Source organism: Cervus canadensis, chromosome 32, assembly GCF_019320065.1.
Source record: "Cervus canadensis isolate Bull #8, Minnesota chromosome 32, ASM1932006v1, whole genome shotgun sequence".
Classification (NCBI taxonomy): Eukaryota; Metazoa; Chordata; class Mammalia; order Artiodactyla; family Cervidae; genus Cervus; species Cervus canadensis.
In genome coordinates this window covers 16,425,288-16,444,045 of record NC_057417.1, presented here as the reverse complement: position 1 = coordinate 16,444,045, position 18,758 = coordinate 16,425,288, and the positions used below count along the sequence as shown (strand labels likewise).

Below are 18,758 nucleotides of genomic sequence, written 5' to 3'. Positions count from 1 at the left end.
AAATTCTAAGGCAGTGAAGTATTTGTTTAGCTACTAAAATATATCTCTTTAGGAACTTCCCAAGAGTACCATGCATGAAGAATTACAAATGACCATGTTCAGTTGCTAACTTTTGCTTATAAACAACAATTTTCAACTGCCTGACCCACCAAAGGATACTGTTATTTAAAAGTAAAACTGTCCTGCTGTAAGGGCAGGACTGTACCTAAGGGCGAGACTCTTGTATCCCAAGGTGCAACTTACTTGACTTGCTAGTGACACATATCGGCCTTAGATATTCTCTTGGAACAAAGATGGAAATTTCTATCTTAGTCACTGACCATTAAGCCAGTGTTTCTTGAAGTGTGATCCTGGGCACCATCATCTACAGAATAATCTGAGATGCTTGTTAAAAATGATAACTTTCCAATTCCCTGCTTCTACTGCAGGGCGCACAGGTTCGATCCCTAGTTTGGGAACTAAGATACCACAAGTCATGCAGTAAGACCAAAAAAAAAAAGATGATAAATGTTTTCTTTAGTGGAAGTATGCACAGGGTAAGAAATTAAAAGAATATAAATGGGCACACAATGAAAAATAAGTCAAGATGAGTTCTTAAAAAGTATGTGAGGTTCTATTACTTCTCTGCTTAAATCTTTCCAGTGCTGAAATCTACACTAACATTCTGCATGCCACCAAAAAAAAAAAAAAAAGGAAATAAATTTAAAAAAGAAAAATTTTCAGCAAGAGCCAGAACCTTTGTTTAATACATCCAAATGGTTCTCAATCTAAAGTTTCAAAATAAATGGTTTTTAGATACTGGGTCTAGTGGAGAGTCCATGTGATACCAGGTCAAACTTAAAACTTTAATAATATAAATTCGCTAGTATCACCCCTATTTGGAGAAAGTAATTAAATTTACTGCCCTCTGGACTCACCATTTAGACCCAGTAGTCGGAAAACTTTTTAGGTAAAGGTTTAGACAGTAAATATCTCAGACTCAGTGGGTCACACGGTTCGAGTGTCTTTATGCAACTCTGTTGTAGCACAAAAGCAGCTAGGAAATACATTAACAAAAGGGCATGGCTGTGTTCCAATAAAACTTTATTTACAAAATCAGGCAGCTAGACAAATTTGACCAATGGGCTGTAGTTTGCCAGTGCCTGATTTAGACAACCACACTGCTGCCCGCCTGGGTTAAAGCAGACTTCCTTAACCAGGAAAAAGTCTCTTGCTCTACGGCCAGCCAGGACAGGAAATTGCTTATTTAGAAACTTATCTCCTCAGTGGCCCAATCTATATGCTCAGTATGTAATCACACAGTGAGAGTCACTTCCTTTCTAGTGAGACCAAAACCTCTCAATGTACACCTGGGTATTCTTTTATCACCATCCTGCTGTCTCTGGGAGGACATGGCTTCTATGATATTCACCTAACAGACAAAGGAATGTAAAAAGACTGCTAATAACTCCTCAAACTCGAAGTTCCATCAGTGTCCTAGCTGAGTCCATGGTGAAACCAGGGAGAGCTGAGTCATGTATCAGGTCCAGCCAACAGGAATCGGGAGCAGGGACAACAGCAGGCCCAACCTCCGCCCACAGCCCAGAACATGCTAGTTAACTGAACGTCTTCAACAAAGTTGGGCTAGTAACCAAAGAAGCTGGTTTACAAAAGAGAAAGAAAAAGGAAAACGAACAGGGTGTAAATGATCAAAGGTCAAAAGATACTCAAAGGCACAAGAAAAAAAAGGGACCTAAGGAAGGAGAAGACATATAAACCTGAAATTCCCAGAGGGGATAAAAAACCTGGAGACATAATAAGAAAAGAGGGGTTGGGGGGAGCAAATGTAAATGCAATAAAAGCAATTCCTTCTCTCATACCTATTTTTATTATAAACATTTAAACAATAGTTAAAATTTCAGATGTGACTGTTCCAAGTTATTTCTACAAAGCAGCAAAGCTCAAAATTTCTCTGGTGTGCTCTAATAATTTCAGTCCTCCCCTCCCCTTCCTATCCTATAATGAAGATACCTGAGTCTTAAAAAGAAATATATTTATGTTAACTCATTTCAAACGAGCATGCTGCTGTGCTGTGCTCAGGAGTATCTGACTCTCTGTGACCCCATGGACTGCAGCCCACCAGGCTCCTCCGTCCACGGGATTTCCCAGGCAAGAATACTGAGGTGGGCTGCCATTTCCTTCTCCAGGGGATCTTCCTGACCCAGGGATTGAACCACGCCTTCTGCATCTCCTGCACTGGCAGGCGGATTCTTACCACTGCACCACCTGGGCATGGGCTTTGTGAAATACGTGATTTTCTTGAACAGAGACAGATGTTCCTGAAGTATGAAGAGAGACTAATGCTGGAAGAAGCGTGGCCACTCAGAGACGGAGCAGCTGAAGAACCCCGCGGTGCTCATGAGAGAACAAGTGGACAGGTCAGACAGCAGTATGTCAACTTGTGATCACCAAGCACCAGCCCAATGCTTTGGCCAAGGAGAAACCCACCTATAGGGAAGTTGCTGAAAGCATTTATTGGTGATGGCCCTTTTTGCAGCTCAGGTGTCGTGTGGGGCATGACATTTTCAAGGAAAGACTTCATGGCTGGCTGATGGAGTGACTGTTGCTGAGATGGCGGAGTTTGTTGCTTCACCAACAGGTTTGGATCAAGTTGACGAGATTGTTGCATCATCTGCTGCTGCACGCTAAGAGGTCGACCCTTAAAACAACAAAATGATTGGGAAAAGTTGTGGAGAGAAGTCTTTATGGATACCTTCGATCCCCCCTTCATTTTTGAATTCCGCTCCTTCTCATCAGGAAGGTGAAGAATCACTGTCCACCAGTTAGTAAGACCCCCAGGCAGACAGAAGACTTAATAATGTTTTCCATTATATTTTAATAAAGGCATTTCAACTGCCTTGTCACAATGACAATGGAATCGATCTAAGTTGAGTGTGAGCAAAGCAAGGGGAAGGATGGCACCTACCTGCTGGTCTTGCTGCTGCCGGTTCCCAGAAGGCACGCTTCTCTGACTCTGCGCCCTTTGCTGCTGCGCTAACAATCGCTGGGAGGAAAAGTGCAAACAGGTCGTCAGCATCACATCATCACAGACAGGCGTGCCGCAGAGTGACTGTGGCAGAGGGGCCTACAAAGGCACGGCTCCATCTAGTTGATGCCAACACGCCCTGCCTCATCCCGTATCATCTCTCCTTTGGACTCTGGCCTCCAGCCATTCCGCTGAATTCAGTCCTTTGCTCAATCTAAACTTCCACTTCATCAGGTAAATGTTTTCTGGTCATCCTACTCCCACGGCCACCCCAGACTTGGCTGGGCTTGCTCACACCGCACTCTGCCCTTCCAGTTTACCATCTGCCTTCACTTAGAGACTAGAAGCTCCCTGAGGGCCACGACTATGCTTGCTTTGTCTATTGACACTTCCTGCTCAGACTCTAGTGTGGAGTTTACAGTACACAATGAATGTACACTGAATAAGGCTGTTATATTCTATTCTACTTACCTGTAACTGGGAGATCTGAGAAAGCTGGTTTAGTTGGGATAGCTGGTTCAGCATGGCTACCTGTTGAGGGCCAAAGAGCGGATTCAGGCCACCGTTGTTTGGTGCATACTTCAGCAATGAAACTGGAACCTGAGGATCACAGTGGTAAGTTAACTATGTTGATAAAAGAAACTCAAGCTAACAAAACATACTATGTGTTTTAAAATATCGGCAGAACAATTACACTTGTGGATTATTACGGTGGGTGGGGGGGGGGGTTGTTCTTTCTGGCTGCATTAACCTATTGTTCCCACGTATTTTCATGAGTTAAGTGAAAAGTGGCAGTGATGAACCCTCGGCCAGTCAAAGCACACTGCTACTGTCATTCTCTCTGCAAGGTACTTTATGGAAGAGAACGGTAGATTTGAGATTTAAATTTTCTTTAACTCATTTGCTGCACCCTACCCACAACCCTTTGTACTAATAACTCATTCAGAATTAGCTGCATCTCAAAGTGGCCAATAAATAATCCGACGACCAACCAGTCATCTCATTCAAATATAAATTTATTTGAGGTTCTACTCCAGGTAAACAGTAGAGAATACAGCGGAAAAGCTTCTTCACCTGAGGGGAGAGTAATGGAGGAGGCACTTGAGCACGGAGATTAGGCTGAGATGAGCTGAGAGGTTGTGCTGGAGGCTGCTGCATGCCCCGGGGTTGTGCTGCTGTGTTCCCAACACCGAACATACTGGGATTGCCATTCTACGAAAACAAACCACCACCACCAAATAACACTGGGATTCTTCAGGGACTAACATCTCATTACCACACACTGTAATACTGATTTAAACACAGCAACTACATGTAAGAGAGCTCTTATTACTTATACAAATCAACAGAGAGCCTGAAATACACATGTGGACTTACCTGTCTAACAGAATTCAAGTTTTGCATACCCAGCCCTGCTATGGAGCCCAGGGCCTGGTTAGGTAGTGCACTATTTGAAGGGGGAAGCTTCATGCTTTGACTGGACATAAACTGCATGTTTTGGGATTCATCTGCTACAATGCCATCCTGATTGGACAGACAGAAAGACGTGCAACACCAGCCAAGCAAACAAGTGGAAGGGAGAAATCATTGCAGCAACAGGAGAGAAGTCACATGACATTCCAGCATCAACAGGAAACAGGTAGAAAACAGAAGAGATCAGATTAGTGTTAATTCTAGAGCACACAAAAAGAACCAAACATATTTTACGGGATTAAGAGGAAAATATAAAACACGATCCCTGTGATAAACTGACATAAAAGGACAATGAAGCCCAAGTCCAGTAATACTTGGAACTGGGTTATAACACTTCATATTACACTAAATGTTCTAAACTATTAGTGAGAAATCATACCATTAAGTGTATTGCTTTCTTGGCCACAGGGGTAAAACAAGATAGAAAACAGACAGACAACTTACCTTATCAAAATAAGGACTGCGCTCCATGGAAGACTCTTTGGAAATCTGAGGCCGAGAACCAGGGCCTTTCCCGACCGTTCGATTGTAATCACCAATATTTAGGCTATGTTTATCTATCTCCATTCGTTTGTCTTGTAACATTCCTAACAAATGCAGGAGATTATGTCATCAAGTAGGAAGACAATTAACCTAGCTGGTTTCAGATAAATTTACAACAGAAAAAGAAATACTCACTTCCAAACCAAAATGACTTCTGCCTTGACATGTGAAAAATGCACTAGCATTTAATAAATCTTATATTCCTCACAAGTTAGGTTTAGCAGACACTATCATTTTATTGAACCAAATAACTTGAAAACAGACTAGTAAACAGAAAGGTAAGACATCGCTGGTCATCTCAACTCTGCTTAATTTTATAATAACAACATAGTTTCTAGTAACAAACAGAGACAGCACCGCAACAAACCAGCATCCAGCAGATGTCTACAACGTGCCAGGCACTGTTGTGAACACGCATTCTCATTTACTGCTTATAACTCTACTATCATAACCCCCATTCAGCAGATGGAAAAGCTCTTCCCTTCCCTAAGGGCTTGCTTTGCTCTCCTCACTGACTTCTCTGCAATAAATATGACCTCCTCTCATGGTATCCCCGTGTCTAGCAAAAATCTGGGCTCGAAAGAGCCAGCTCCCAGGCTACCATCCTAAACAAGTCTCTAACTTCACATCGTCCCATATTATGCCTGTCCTGAGTCCTCCTCTCTCCACAGCTGAGCCCACTTCTTTGTCTTTCTTTGATGTTGGGATGTGCTCAGTGTGTTCAAGGTTTCAGTCTTTCAACTCTCTTCAAACTGGCCTCCCTTAGGCTTGTTCACCGTCACGGCGACCCTTAAATACCAAGTCTACCCTGACTCGACGCCTGTGCTCACTGGCACATCTTTAACTGCCGGCAGGCACGGTCACTTGGACGCCCCTTCGTCACTTCTACCTGGAGAAACCAAGGACGGTACTGCCCTTCGATCTTCATGGGGCTCAGAGGCGGTGTCTTTACTCTCCTAGTCACACACACTTGAGACCTTGGTTTTCAACTTGTGAAAATTGCAGTTCATTTCCTTGTTCCTTAGGCTCCATCCTCAAATCTCACCCACAATTTCTTTGCAACTGCTGTCCTTCTTTTGAGAGAACTGCTGTTGTAGCCACCACCATGACACACCCACCTTTACAACCTCATTTTAGGTGAGTGGAAAGGAAAAATTTTTAACAAAGGGAAGTATGAGTTGCTCAGTCATGTCTGACTCTTGTGACCTCATGAACTGTATAGCCCACCAGGCACCTCTGTCCATGGGATTCTCCAGGCAAGAATACTGGAGTGGGTTGCCATGCCCTCCTCCAGGGGGTCTTCCTGACCCAGGGATTGAACCTGGGGCTGCTGCATTGCAAGCAAATTCTTTACTGTCTGAGCCACCAAAAAGAAAGTATTCTTCAATAAGCATTTGCAACAAACTCTTCTCTGTTCTCTTTCCCTCTGTTAATTCACTGAAACATCCAAGATAGCCATTTTGAACTCTTTTCCTCACTTTTCACATCTAACGCAGGCAACTCTTCTCTCAAATCTCTCTCCAAGTTGTTCTTTCCTAAAAATCCACATTACTTCTGCCTATCTAATAAAATCTTTTAAAAAAAGGTAGTGTGATACATCCTCTCCCCAAACTATTCCTCCAACCACTCGGCATCACTTCAGAAACCACCTGAGCTCCAAATGTGGCAGCCTTCCCTTGACCAATCATATAAGAAGGCCCTTCAGTTCAGTTCAGTCACTCTGTCGTGTCCGACTCTTTGCTACCCCATGAACCACAGCACGCCAGGCCTCCCTGTCCATCACCAAATCCTGGAGTTCACCCAACCTCCTGTCCATTGAGTCAGTGACGCCATCCAACCATCTCATCCTCTGTCATCCCCTTCTCCTCCTGCTCTTAATCTTTCCCAGCATCAGGGTCTTTTCCAATGAGCCAGCTCTTCGCATCAGGTGGCCAAAGAACTGGAGTTTCAGCTTCAACATCAGTCCTTCCAATGAACACCCAGGACTGATTTCCTGGCCCGTAGCCCTTGGCTAAGTTACTAATGACACGCCTCCTAACCTCCAGGGTCAAATCCATTCCGTGACAATCCCTCTCCTCTTTTCAAATCTCTATTTTCGTTTTGCTGTTGAAAAATTACCCCATCTACTCAAACCTGTTCCACTTCTCCTCGTATCTTTCCTTAAATGCCATTTTTGCCCCAGATGTTGTCTTTGGTCCATCACTCTAAGCCTCTAGTCAACCCCCCCTTTTTTTAACTTTTAAATTTTCTGGCCACACCACGCAGCTTGCAGGACCTTAGTTCCCCAACCAGGGAACCCAGGCCCTTGGCCGTGAAAGCGCAGAGTCCTAACCGCTGGACCACCAGGGAATTCCCTCCACGACCTATTTTTGAAGCTGTACTACCATTAATGTCTAATTAATTACACTTATCATCTCCAGTCCTACCTTTTATAAGCTCCACACCCAGATTTTTTTTTTTTTACTCGTTACTGGATACCACACCACATGGTTTTCATAGCAACTCTGAACTCAGTAATCCTGTCTATCCAACCTATTATATATTTCCTATCTCAAATAATGGCCAGTTATTGGTTTATTGTCTCTCAGCTCCAAATTCACCCTGTTGACTGCTCTCTGAAACTGTATCCGGGCTCTACATTTTCTCCCTTTGCCAGCTGGCACCGAGGTTTTATCAGCAAGGGGCACCGCGGCGACGCCGCCGGCAGAAGTGTTGCCTACTTGCTCTTGGAGGCTTCGGCAGTGCTTCCAGCTTCTCCTGTGCCCTGCCCTCGCAGTTCAGGATGGTCAGCCTCACCCGAGGCCAGTTTCTCCCAGCATCCCCAAATACCTCCAAGCAGCTCTGTAGCCGAGTGTCTATGGTGACAGAGCCCTCCATGAGAAGCTTGTCCCAGCTCCCCAGAAGGGTAGACTGCCGGCAAGCTCCAACAGCACCGCATCCCAGCAAGAAGTGAGTCAGGCAGGAGGCAGAGCCTTGTCCTCACAGGGAGACACACACTCTGGATATGGATCCCCCGCCCTTACCATGCATGGTCCCAGAGGCCTTATCCATCGCTCCTCACAGCACTGTCTGATCAGAGAACTCATTCCATAGCAAAGAAAAGAGTAATAATGCACTTAAGTGGTTTTACCACAGATATCATCCAGAAGTAGCTAGCCAAGCTGAAAGGTACAAGTGGTTACTGAAGACTCAGTTACAAAACAAGCTGACAGACAACATCCGAAAAGGATGCAGTAAGAATCAAAAGGTGAAAGTAGGAGTGGTTTCTCTCACCATTTCACCTAATAAGCAACAATTCTGCTATTATCCATTGCTTATCTATCTGTTAGCTGTATAGGCCATTTTCTTCTTTCTCTTCCCTTTTTGCATTTTTAAGGTGCTGAGGTTGACTTTTACAATTTAGTCTCTAGGTTACTTCTTATATCGGCTATTCATATATTCTTAGGAGGTCCTGTTATTTATCTCTTCCTAGCCAATCTCTCATCAATCTAACAGTAATTCTTTACATCTGTATTAAACTTTCCCTGTTCAAATTACTATATGGTCCCTCTCTTCCACCTGGACTCAGACTAAAACAGTAACACTACTACCTACAAAACCGTCCAGGCAAGAAGGCTGGGAATTATCTTTTACCATATGCTGCTCATGCTCATCCTCTGTAACAAATTGGTTCAAACCAGTTATCAACTTTGACTGATTCTGATTCCTATATCTCCACTGAATTAAGATTCTTCCCATCAACTGTCTTAGCTTAGAGCTATGAAAATTCTTACTAGCAACAGCAACAAAATCTCTAACTGGTTTTCTATGTTTAGTATCTTTTAGTCTTCCTCCGCTGCCAATGTTTTCTGTCCCGAGACTTTCGATCTATAGCCATGATTATTTTTCTAAAACATAAATCCAAATCATTTCATTTTCCTGCTTACAATTCTTTAATCCCTTATTTTCAGAATAAAGTTCAGACACCCAAGCGCCACATGATTTAGCACCTACCTAGTTTTCTAGTGAATCCACCTAGGTACAGCTTTTACTATCACCACACTCCCACCACCACAGTCAATTTATATCTATTCTTCAACTACATGGAACTACCTGCCACTTCTCCAATATGGCTTCAGATGTTTCTGTCATTGTATCTGGGCCTTTGTAAAAAGTGTTCCCTAAATTAAGAAGACTGTGTCACCCAACCTGGATAACTTATTCCTGACAGGACTAAACCTGCAGTAACCAAAGACTAACGGCACCATTAGCTTAGTACCATTAGCTCAGTACAGTGATTGACACTCTAAAAGGCACACCAAATCGCATAATCCCCATAATCTAATGTACGCCAGAAAGGACAGGAACACTGAAGCAGAAACCCATAGCTCCCTCTCCTGGTTGAGATCAATGCTCTTTCAGTTGGATTATGTCACAGGTAAGTTTCCCCATCAATGATGAATACGAAACTCAAGCTGATTTAATTTTTTCTTACCTCCAGAAAGGTCCATCTTATTGCTCTGTACATTTTCTTCTGGCGAGTCTCTCTGAAAAAGAAAAAAGTAGCTTGTTAGTTGATCTTAACTTGCAAACGAAAATAAAAGTGAAGCATTTTACTTTATTTCCTCATTTGTGAAATTTAAGTCGCTCATAAAACCTCATTTTTCATTGCCTAACATGAGAAAAAAATAATAAAAAAAGATATGTGATCAGTATTTTTAGCTATAACTATAAAAATAAAGAAGAACTCATGGAAAATTTTATTCTAACCTCAGCATATTCATAACGACTCAGAGAACAATTAAAGAAAACAACAAAAAAAATGAAATTAGGGTAAGGTTATGAACCACCATTAAATGGGGAAGAGGTTGCTAAGAAAACATACTTACCGAAAAACTGATATTTGAAAACTGTTTAACAAATGGATTTATCCATGCTTCTTCTTGTTTGTTTCCACCTTTCATCATTCCCTTTGTAAAATAAAAGAGCAGAAAGATGCCATGGCCATCTCTATTTATCTGGGTATAGTGATGGATTAATTAAACTTCAAGACAATTCCCAACTCTCATTTTTAGCCAATAATTTCTCCTCCAATCAACTCTTCTCACAGAGTTGTTAATAATTAAAAATCAACTTATTTGATTTTCAACTTCCTTTGCTCCAGTCCTCTGGTATAGCTGTAATGCACAGAGAAATCTCTAAGGGCAAGCAGTCAGAAGGAAAAGACAGAAGCAAAGGGCCTTGATGACCTACAGAAAGTATACAGGTCCTCTGGATAATGAAGAACTGTTCCTCAGACAGCTTCCAAAGTACAAGTGGACTGTGTTCTAAAAAATTAATTATAATTTGGATTTGTAGTATTCTCACACCAAAGCAAAGTAAAAATAGTCACTAGACTCTCAGGTTAGTCCAAAGAAACCAATTAAAACCATAATTTAATTATGCTATGTGCACTGTACTGAAAAAACACCATATGTTTCCATACGAAAGAGTATTTTAAAATTCCAATTTATGTTGCCAAGAACACAATATCCCCAGCAGCAACTAAAGCTGGGATTCTTCCTACTTGGTGTTGGCTTTCCGTGGCTGGTTGGGGTATAAGGTACGGAAACTACTTGGAAATCTGAGCTGAGAGAACAAATGGTCCATGATTAGCGCTTGGTAGACAGGGAGGCTGGAAGCCATAGAGACCAAGGCCTCCCATAAATGATCACAGAACCACTCTCAGTTTGTTGCCATAATTTCCCTATCCCATTGCTACTACCTGTTCCTTCTGACTGTGGAACAGAACACAGCTTCGTAATTTCCCCTTGAAAGCAGGTCTCTGAAGCAAGCATCTAACCCTTTCCAAGGTTTCTGAAGTTGACTTTGATTCCTTTTCCTCTTTTACCCCACCCCATACTTAACTGGTTGCTAAGATCTGTCTCTTTAATCCCAAATGTCTCTCACATCAGTCCCTTCTGCTAAATATTTATTTCTGCTTCCCAATTCAGGCCGTCCTTTCTAACCTGAATGCAGAAGCTTCCTAAATGAGATCACTAACTTTGGTCTTTCTTCCAATTTTAAAAACCAAACCGATGCCGCCGCCTTTTATTCAATTTGATTGGCTCCACACATTATGCTAAATAAAGTTAAAATTATCTGGCATGGTACTGAAAACACTTTAAGTATCTGCCCCTAATCTAACTGTGGAGTAGACTGTCACCTCTTCCCCCCCACATTCTGTATTTCAGGCTACCACTTTTCCTAACACATCCCACTCCCAGGCATCTTTGAAACTCAAGCTAACACTTCTTACAGCACTCCTCACACGCCCATACGAAACCCTGAGCTCCTTGAAGTATGCTGTTATCCTAGTGTTTCTGAACCCCCAGCCCTAAGCACAGTACCTGGCACACAGCAGAGGCTAAATAAATATTTGCAGTTGCTTTCTAAAAGATTTTTACTAGTAGAAACAAAGGAGAAAGAGTAAAAAGGCTACACACCCTTTCCCTTCTCCTTTTTTTGCCACTCAGACCCTGTAAGGAAAGACAAAGTCACAAAACAGCATGGTCCAGTGGGAAGAACACAGGGTTTGGAACTGGAAGACCTAAACTTAAATCCTTGCTCTGTCACTTACTAGTTATGCAACTTTGGGCAAGCCACCACCTTTTCCAGTTTCAAATTCCTTATCAGTATTCTATCTCAGAAGGTTATGAGGATCAAATGATTTATGCAAAATATGGGAAAATGATTCATAATCTATATGGTGAGGCAACAGGCAACTGCAGCCCAATGAAGAAAAGTCTTAAAAATGAAAGGTCCTAGATTTAGAATCCCAGGCTCAAAAGGGAGGGACCCTGGCCATGAGCTACTGGTATCTGCCTTCTAAGGTCCCTCAAAAAGAATTCATTCTCAAACAGGTTGGAAAAGATATATCAGAATCACCTGGGGGGACTAAGCACATATTTTGAAAATGGGCCCCAAGAAAATCTGACACTAGTCTTCTCAAACCTGGCTCTGCATCAGAAACATTTGGAGAGCTTGTTGAGAACAAGAAACTTGGTCCAATTTCCAAAACAACAGTAGGCCTAGGGTATAGGAGATTATACTTTTAACAAATTCCTTACAATTCTGATGCAGACCCAGGTCTGGAATAAGATTTGTCCACATATAAAAGCAAAACCAAACTCTCTACTCATTCCTAGGGATTTCCGTCCCAGGACCTTACGGAGTGGAGAAGGGACGAAGATGGTGGACGAATAAGGAGCACAGTAACTAGAAGTTAGGGGCTCCAGGCAAGGAGGTGGAATGGGAGATGAACTGGCAGTGGGATGGGAGGCGTCAACATGGAGCTTTGCCCTTCTCTTCATCCTCCCCCCTGCAGCACCGTCCTGGGGTGAGGGGTTGTCCCAGGTAGCACTGGCGGAGAGGGAGGAGGAGAGAGATGCCCAGCTGTAGCAGTGGGGAGGAAGGACCTCCCTGGGGTCCTCGGTCTCTAGGTGGCTGCCCACAGGAAGCCCCACCTAAGTTGGGGACTGCCTGGACTATACTGACTGCCATACACAGGCAGGCAAGCACACTATCTTCTGTGGGGAAGCTACCTTTGGAATTTAAAGTTTCAAGGGCTTTGCCCTTGAAATGTTTACCTTCGAAGACATTTTCTTTGTATATGGTGGCCAATTTAAAGATGAATTAAGCTCTTGAGATGAATTACTATTCCACATTCCAATCTCTACATCCTCTTCCTCTTCCCAGCCAGTGGGGCGATTTCCAGGCAGGGGCATATCATCACCACACCAGCCGTCTTGCATAGATTTTGGCCCTGATTGTGGATTTGTGACAAAAAGAAACATGTTATAGTTAAACAATTTTTTCTGGAGGATGAGCACTCATTAATAGGGCAGAGCTGGGGGACAACCTAAAAACCCTCTTTTATTTCCCTTCCCAGGTTTGCAGGGCAAAAGTGTATGTTATATACATAACTAAAAGCTAAACAAGAATTTATTTTTAGTAAAATTTCCAATAAAACACTTTTCATGCTTTTACAAATCAAAGAGTTCCTAAACATGGGACATTGGTGGCATTCATGTTCGTATTTGCTTAGGGCCATGAGGATGCATGGAATTTTTAAAAATTCATCTTAATACATATTTTTAAGGAGAATGGCTCAAAAGTACAGCATGCAGGTCAGAAGCAGAAAGTATCTCATCACTATACTTGGTCTTTGGAATCCCTACAAGAATAGTAACAGTGTCTATCTGAATATGAAGGGTCCTTCCTGAACTCTGTTCATTTTCTGTGTAGTATTTAGGGACCTGTCTGGTGCCTGAGCCAGACCGCTTGGATATGTGTTCCCACGACTATCATACTCAGTCTCTTGTGCTGGATAGCATGAAAGTTGCTTGACAGTTACAATACTATGTGGATACATTATCAACGCCATAAACGTTAACCAATTACTTAATTACAGACAATAAGATCACCACTGCTATCAAACGGAAACCAGGAATTATCAGTAACTTACCAGATTTGCTTAATGTTTGTGGACCAACAGAGCTGGAACCCCACGTGGATGTGCTGGATGCCGCAGCAATGGGTTCGCCCCAGCTAGGCCCACTGTCTACGGGTTTACCCCAGGCTGAAGTACCATTATCCACAGTTGTGGCTGGAGTTGAAGTCTCCCCCCAGGGCTCACCCCAGCCTTTAGAAAGTGTGGGAAAAGAAGTCATCAGCAGGTTGAAGGGGTAATAAGGAATACTTAGGGAACAAAAGAAGACCTTCACATTTGTGTATTAAATAATGATGCTGTGATGGGCAAAAAGGATGGCCTCTGTTTTATGTAAAGAAGACAAATAATTTTCCATTATTATAATCTAACTATAATTTTTTTTCACCTCTTCTTTCAGAATTGCCCTCGAGGTACACAGCAGATTCTATTGAATAATCTTAATTATGGCAAGTCATCCTCCTTTGAGGATGAATTTAATTCCTAGAAAAGCCAAGTCATTCTGAGTCAAACCTAGTGAAGTAAAGCAGATGATCAAGCTGGGTAACAGTATGTGTATAAAACTTTTACTGTAAGTACAACCTTTCAACATCACTGTTCTGGAAAGTGTATTTAATATAAGACTAATGATAGGTGGGCATCCTACTTGTATATGCTGGACAATGCTTCTTAGAATTTATTAGGCTGTCCAAAGTCAACCATAATCAACAAAGGCAAAGCCAAGCCATATATACATTGTTTTAAAAGACCCTCAACAGCCTTCCCCTTAGATACATACACATTTCTTGTAAGAATTAAATCTAAATTAATAATACTCAGAAAAAAGAATTAGGCGCTGAAACGTTAGTTCAGGAAAACACTTCTGTCTCTACATCCAACGGGATTATTATTCAATGAAACCTCCATTAAAGAGACAGCACATCTCAATGACAACTAATGAAAAATGTCACTGTCACACACACACACATGGTATTCAACATGCCTACTTAAATAAATCCCATCTACAACCAATTACAGTATCTAGATTTTTAGAGGACTGTACTTTTAGATACTTGTTCTATTTCTGGGGATAGTCAAATAATAAAACCAAAACGTAACGGCTCAACTCAGAAGAACTGAGATGAGTAAAGTGTATGGTATCCCACTTGACATCCCTTTTCCAATTCTGCTTTCTATAACTTTCCGGAGAGAGAACGGAGTAGGTGGGATTCATGGCCAATACTACCAAAGGCAGAGCCGTTTCCTGACAGTAACACCTTCCCCATAATCTTCTTCCCTGCAAACTTCTCCCGGATTAGAGTTAAAAAAAAAAAAAAAAAGGTTTGTGTGCACATCCAAAAACAGTAAATTTGAAACAAGGCTCCTGCTCCTGTGAAGTACTATGAAAAACAATCAAGACTCCAGAAAACAAGAACTTACCGGAGCCACTGCTTGCCTCTTTGTTTGAGATGGCACCTGCAGACGGTAGCAACTGGTGTACCTGTGCTTGCTGGTCTGAGCGGCTGCTGCCATTTGGGACATTTTTGTTCCACATGTTCACATTTTTGTAGTTGTATTTGCTGGGATCTCCCCAAGCTGAAGTCCCGTCGTCAATCTCCATTTTGCGACGTATGGATTCTGGGGATGGCTCCTCCCAGCCCGTGGGTTCTTCCTCTTTCGCTGGGGCTGGCATAGGTCCTCCCAGCCAGCCTGTACCAGGAGGTTTGCCTGTTGCTGGCGGGATGCCCCAAGATCCGACAATGTCTTGTTGCTTGTTCCAGTCTGGAGAACTGACTGGCTTTGATGAATCTCCCCAACCTAGAGACTGATTAGACTTTGGAGGGTCTCCCCATCCCTGGGAAGGATTCGGTTTAGAAGATTCGTCCCAGCCTGATGAATTATTTGGATTAATGTTATTTCCCCATGTAAAAGAACTAGTTTTACCGAGTTCGTTCCAACCAGAAACAGACCTATCACTGTCACTACCTCCTGAGCTAGACTTCTTGTTAGCCTCACCCCAATGGTTACTCCTTGAAGTTTCTCCCCAGTTATCACTGGCAGAGACAGACCACCCTTGGTTTGACTTTTGCCCATCACCCCATCCCTGTTTGTTCTTTTGCGAATCATTCCATGCGGACTTCTCTTCTTTGCAGTTCCCCCACTGATTGCTCTTGACCATTCCTGTAGCAGCAGAGTCATCTTCCCATCCCCCCTGGCAGCTTGAGCCTTTGGAATCTCCCCACCTCAGAGCAGGTTTGGGATCTCCCCACCCCGATACAGATGAGGTATCATTACTACTAGGGCTAGTCTTATCTACACATGCCCCTGAGTTAAAAGTCTGTGTTGCAGAGCTTCCCCAGGCCTCTGTCCCATTGTCAGTCTTTCTCTCCCCTCTAGGTGATGTTTCGGTATCCCAGGCAGTATTCTGCTTAATAGGAGTCTGTCCCCAACCAGAGTTGGACAGGACACGTGGATCTAAGTCCGTTCTGTTCACAATGCTTTGGAGTAACGTGTGCTGATCCATCTTCCTTCTGTCTCTACTCTGACTCTCCCCAGTCCCTTTCTCCTCGAGGCGTCCAGTGCTTTCTGTGCTACCTTCACTCTCCACTGCACCTCCCGTTTTGGCCCACACACTGTTTTGCTCATTTGTCTGAGATGTGGCAGAACCCTGATCCTCTTCCTCAGTAGATTTCCATCCGTTTGTAAACTTCTTACCGTTGCCGTTTGCACTGTCATTGGAATGCTGATTGCTAGGCAGTTTGTTCCATTCCACGCTGGGTATATTAGTGCCAGTGTTTTGTGCAGGAGTTCCCCATCCTCTTCGACTTCCTCCAGAATTTGCACCATTTCCCCAGGATGCACTCTGGGAATTCACTGCTCCAGACTCCCACACGCCTCCTCCTTTATTTGTGTTAACTTGAAAGTTAGTGCCCACAGGCCCGTTTATGCCAGGCTGCATTAGAGTTGCGTTCACAGTGTCACCATTAGCTTGGCCATTAGGGCTTGAACATTTGTCTCCAGAGTAATTAGAACCATAGGCACCCCATGTAGTACCGTAAGAGCCTCCACTTTTTGACTCTCCATTGCTAAGGTGAGAAAGGGAAGTGCCGTTTACAACCGAGGGAGCCTGTATCTGAGGATGATTCATTGTGCTCACACGCCAGGCCCCTGTATTACTAGGCAGTTCATTATTCTGTACTGAACCGGAGTTTGGTAAACTAGAGGTCATAAAGTTAGTAGTGTTATTTGGTCCAGTCATTTCAGTGGTAATATTTTGAGGTTGACCACTGAATGAAACCTTCTGTGTACCACTTACTTCAGATTCACAAGTTTCCTGAAGGCTTCCCCAGGTACCATGGGTGGAAGCACCACCCACTTTAGAGTTAATACTCTGATTGTTAGGCATCTGGCCTAAGGTACTGCACTGAATATTGATGCCAGAACTACCGCTCCCTACAGGCCCTTTTAGGGCAAGTCCGCTGTTCTCTAATACTGGCCAGGCACCATGGTTGCTAGCTGAATTCAAAGTGCTTGGATTTAACCCTCCATTTGATGAAGAACTTACAGTGCCCCAAGCATTCATTCTATTGTTGCTACTTTCTGATTTGCTTTCAGGAGCATCCACAGACACCTGACATGTGCTTATTATGGCTCCGTGGGAAAAACCCCACGGCCCAGTACTGCTTCCATGGCCCACATTATTGCTGCTGCTACCAACCACAAACTTGTTTTGGGATCCAAGTCCAGTGCTGTTCCGAAGGCCATCGTTTTCACCGCCTGCGCTCCCTGAAGCCATGATAGTGATGTGTCGCTCTGATTCAGAACTGGAGGCAGAATCAGCATCCATACATTCTGAAACCAACTCCGGATCACTGCCAGGGACCGAGGGCCATGCTTCTTTTTCAGGGGAGTCGTTCACAACAGCATTCTTACAGTTTGTACTAGAGTCACTTGTAGAAGACACAGGTCCCCGCTCTGAATTTTCATAATGGGATCCTGAAGTATTGTGGTTTATATCTAGAATAAAGAAGAAACACAAAAATGTATCAAGTGTTTGAAAAAAAGATGGATACATTATAAATGTGTATAGCTCCTCAACAAAATATAACACTTGGCAATATAATTACAAGGGCACTGGTTATATCCCAGCCACCAACTTTCCATATTCAATAATTAATTCCACCTAGGCAGGGAATTTTGCTGCTTTGTTCATTTATGTTATTCCAAGAGCATACAGCAGTACCTGGAACATAATAGCTCTCAATATATATGTGAATGAATGAATGAACATATCAGCAAATAAAGAATTTGGAGTCAGGAAGGACAAGGTAGAAATGATTTATTAGGATGATGAAGCAACCTAGGCTTGGGAGGCCCAACCTCAGGAAGGAAGGCGTTGGGATGCAAATGGGAAATGACAAGTGGACAGGCCAAATTTGGTGAAATGTACGAGAGATATATTAGGAACCCTTTTCTATCCACATGTTTTTAGAATAGCTATTTCACACAACTGTTTTGGGTACTATAACAAGTTTATAAGAATTATAAAGACTTTTCCATTATATTTGCACTTCATTAGTGTTCAAATTCAATCTGAAAAATACAGCACACAAGTAGAAATACTGCCTTCATAAAAATGTGTTCAGAGCCATGTTTATTAGAAGACAACAGAAAACGGTTGATACGCTAAAGAACAAAGTTACGATTAAAAATTCAACTGCTGACATCGAAGACATTAATGACTAGTCATATAATCCTATAAACTTAGACTTACTGCTATGTATTATCATCTAGTTATTTTATTGCTTATAATATTTTCCCAAATGCATCACTCTCATTCAGTTTAAAAATCTGGTTAAGTTAGAAATCTTCAGAGATAAGATGCGGGCATTTAAGACTGTCCTCAGGGGGTTGTTCATATTGTAGTTCTTTACTACAATAGTTATCAGAATCATATTTAGTGTAAGTAATACATATGCTTAAGTCATATCCCAGACACTAGGTGCTGTAAGCCCAGAAAGTAAAATGTCACTCATTGTGATGGTATAGTGAAGTGAAAGTCACTCAATCATGTCTGACTCTTTGCAACCCCATGGACTGTAACCTTGCCAGGCTCCTTTGTCCACGGACTTCTCCAGGCCAAAATACTGGAGTGGGTAGTCGTTCCCTTCTCCAGGGGATCTTCCCAACCCAGGGGACAAATCCAGGCCTTTCACATTGCAGGTGGATTCTTTACTGTCTGAGGACCCGGGAAAGCCCACTAGGGTATTG

The 18,758-nt window shown here is 42.8% G+C and overlaps 1 protein-coding gene across 6 annotated transcripts in view; it reads right to left on the bottom strand.

Annotated features, from left to right (window-relative positions):
• Positions 1 to 18,758, bottom strand: part of TNRC6A (trinucleotide repeat containing adaptor 6A) — a 96,323-nt gene that overhangs the window by 17,911 nt on the left and 59,654 nt on the right. For 4 of the 6 annotated variants that reach the window (XR_006267107.1, XM_043456481.1, XM_043456485.1 and 1 more), the window contains 12 exons: positions 14,928 to 17,504; positions 13,527 to 13,703; positions 12,649 to 12,824; positions 11,506 to 11,538; positions 9,910 to 9,990; positions 9,516 to 9,567; positions 4,943 to 5,085; positions 4,403 to 4,549; positions 4,100 to 4,237; positions 3,497 to 3,625; positions 2,966 to 3,043; positions 2,488 to 2,698 (listed from right to left, as the gene is read on the bottom strand). Coding sequence is in view for 5 of the 6 variants with exons in the window: in XM_043456481.1 (XP_043312416.1) it covers positions 2,488 to 2,698; positions 2,966 to 3,043; positions 3,497 to 3,625; positions 4,100 to 4,237; positions 4,403 to 4,549; positions 4,943 to 5,085; positions 9,516 to 9,567; positions 9,910 to 9,990; positions 11,506 to 11,538; positions 12,649 to 12,824; positions 13,527 to 13,703; positions 14,928 to 17,504 (3,942 nt within the window). In the remaining variant the exon portion in view is untranslated. The remainder of the gene's footprint in view (positions 1 to 2,487; positions 2,699 to 2,965; positions 3,044 to 3,496; positions 3,626 to 4,099; positions 4,238 to 4,402; positions 4,550 to 4,942; positions 5,086 to 9,515; positions 9,568 to 9,909; positions 9,991 to 11,505; positions 11,539 to 12,648; positions 12,825 to 13,526; positions 13,704 to 14,927; positions 17,505 to 18,758) is intronic. The other 2 variants (XM_043456482.1, XM_043456483.1) reach the window with 2 other exon arrangements.